The sequence below is a fragment of the Dipodomys ordii genome, unplaced genomic scaffold, assembly GCF_000151885.1.
Source record: "Dipodomys ordii isolate 6190 unplaced genomic scaffold, Dord_2.0 Scaffold159, whole genome shotgun sequence".
Taxonomy (NCBI): domain Eukaryota; kingdom Metazoa; phylum Chordata; class Mammalia; order Rodentia; family Heteromyidae; genus Dipodomys; species Dipodomys ordii.
Window position 1 is genome coordinate 681126 of NW_012267375.1, and position 2270 is coordinate 683395.

General features: G+C 63.7%; 2 protein-coding genes across 2 annotated transcripts in view; one reads left to right on the forward strand and one right to left on the reverse strand.

Annotated features, from left to right (window-relative positions):
• The window catches only part of Col18a1 (collagen, type XVIII, alpha 1), a 55784-nt gene extending 54505 nt beyond the window's left edge, over positions 1–1279 (forward strand). The window contains exon 30 of the mRNA XM_013032900.1: positions 241–1279. Within this exon, the coding sequence (XP_012888354.1) occupies positions 241–454 (214 nt within the window). The 3' untranslated portion in view covers positions 455–1279. The remainder of the gene's footprint in view (positions 1–240) is intronic.
• Positions 1069–2270, reverse strand: part of Slc19a1 (solute carrier family 19 (folate transporter), member 1) — a 16789-nt gene continuing 15587 nt past the window's right edge. The window contains exon 8 of the mRNA XM_013032901.1: positions 1069–1194. Within this exon, the coding sequence (XP_012888355.1) occupies positions 1069–1194 (126 nt within the window). The remainder of the gene's footprint in view (positions 1195–2270) is intronic.

The window sequence follows — 2270 nt, forward strand, 5'->3', positions numbered from 1 at the left end:
CCCGGCCCGTGAGCCACGGGGACCCTGGCAGGTGGCTCTTGCTCTTAGCATCCCCAGGATGCCGTCAGGCGGGGGTCGCGTCAGGCGGGGTGTCCGCCCCACCGGGAAAGGCCAGTTCTGAGGCGGTCTGGCCCAGGCCGCTCTCCTCCCAGTGCAAAGCGAAGTTCTCCAAACCCCAGGGCCCTCTCTCTGCCCCAGGGGGCAGGTCTGGAGGTGGCTGACAGCCCGTGCACTTTGCAGGCCTCAGAAGAGCGTGTGGCACGGCTCGGACCCCAATGGGCGCAGGCTGACCGAGAGCTACTGTGAGACATGGCGCACAGAGGCCTCCTCGGCCGCGGGCCAGGCCTCCTCCCTGCTGGCAGGCAGGCTGCTGGAGCAGAAGGCCGCCGGCTGCCACAACCCCTACGTCGTCCTCTGCATCGAGAACAGCTTCATGACCTCTGCCTCCAAGTAGGGCCTCTCCCGGCCGAGACGCTGGGCAGGCAGTGGTCGACAGGGCAGGACAGGGCAGGGACATCTGGCCAGCCCCGAGGACACGACCGGGTCCTCTGCTATATAGTTCACATTTCATGTAATCCTCAAGAAATAAAAAAAAAAGCCAAAGAATATATTTTTTAGAAAGTTTAAAGCAGAGAGTCTGATGCCAAGACTTCCTGTCCTCCCCCCGTGGCACGTGGCCCTCCACTCTATACCTCGGCTGAAGTCAGCAAGAGGCCAACTCAGGACAACTCAGCCAGCAGGCTGCCCGGGCCCTCGGGGCTAGGAAGGGGCAGACTGCTCTGCCTGGTGCCTTTCTATATACAAACTCAGGTCGGTGCTGAGGGTGGACAGGCCGGTCAGAGGCAGTGGGGCTTCTCTGGCCACGTAGCAGCACAGGCCTTTCTCACCCAGGGCCCTCAGCCGTGTCCCCTCCATACCCACCCCGTCCAGCCAGCCCAGCCGGGGCTGGCCCAGAGCCGGTGTGACCTGTGAAACCCACCTTCAGGCTTTTGAGACTGTCTTCCCAGGGACCCACAAGGTCAGGTCAGAGCAGGGCCTGCCCCAAGCCGAGCTGGAGCAGGGCACAGGTCAGGCTGCGGCAGCCTTCCGTCCCCGAGCCCAGGCCCAGGGCTCCTTTCTGCAGTGAAGTCCAGACTTGGCATCTTCATAGAGGTCTGGAGGACCGTGCGTGGGGCCACCCAGGCTGCCCGCAGTCTAGGCACGGCGGTGAAACCAGCGGTGCTGGTCCTACAACTGTGATGTGAGGCCACTTCCAATAAAAATGGACCGTTTACACAGACACCTGGTTTGTAAACCACCCTCCCCGTCAGGAGGGGCAGAGTTCTTCAGAACGGGTCCGTGGTGGTGGCTGTCTCTGCACTTCTCACTGGCAGGCTGTGAGGCACACACGTGTGCCAGGCACGGGTGTAAAGTGTGCATGCGGGTGTGGAAGCACAGATGCAAAAGTGCACACAGGTGTGGAAGTGTGCGTGGGTGTGAACACGCACACGCAGGTGCAGAAGTGCATGCCCGGTGTGACTGCTGCAGGAGCCACCCGACGGCTCACCCCCCAGCTGCGCTGTCCTGGCTGGCGCGGGCCTTGGGGCTGGCGCTGCCACACCACAAGGCCGGCTAGCTTGCTCCCGGGGAGCACCACGTCCCCAGTCCCTGCCCTGGCGGCCAGCACAGCGCAGGAGCAGGGAGGCGTCAGTCCTCAGCCCAGACTGAGGTGAGGAGGGAGACTGGGAGAGGGGCCGGGCAGCCCTGCTGCGCCGCGGCCGCAGTGGGTCAGGCAGGGGACCGTCCCTCCACTGCCAGGCCCAGCAGGGCTGCAGGACCGCTGCGTGGCTCATGTGGCTCCACGCAGGGCCGCTGCCCGTCTGACTCATCCGTGTGCAGCCTCTCCCATCTAGGGTCCTTCCCCTTGATCTTGGGGAGCGGAGGCCCAGCTGGCTCCCGAGTCCTCCGCCTGACTGGAAAGTCTACTTCCTGTCTCGTGCTGGCTTGTCCTTGGGCCAGCCAGCGGAGCTGCTACTCCAGGGCAGGAGCATGGACTGGGCGGGGCCCCCAAGGGCACTGAGTCCTGGGTTCTTGGTTCCTGACCCTGGTCCTGGCTCACCGACCATGGCCCTCGGCTGGACTTCGTGGTGCTTTGCTCACCATTTACGGAGACAGCACTCAAGTTACAAATGACTCAGGCTAGGAACCACACTTCCAAAGTACTACCCAGGAAGCAGCCCTCAGCTCCCACTCCAGAGACCTCAGCTCCCACCCCAGAGACCTCAGCTCCC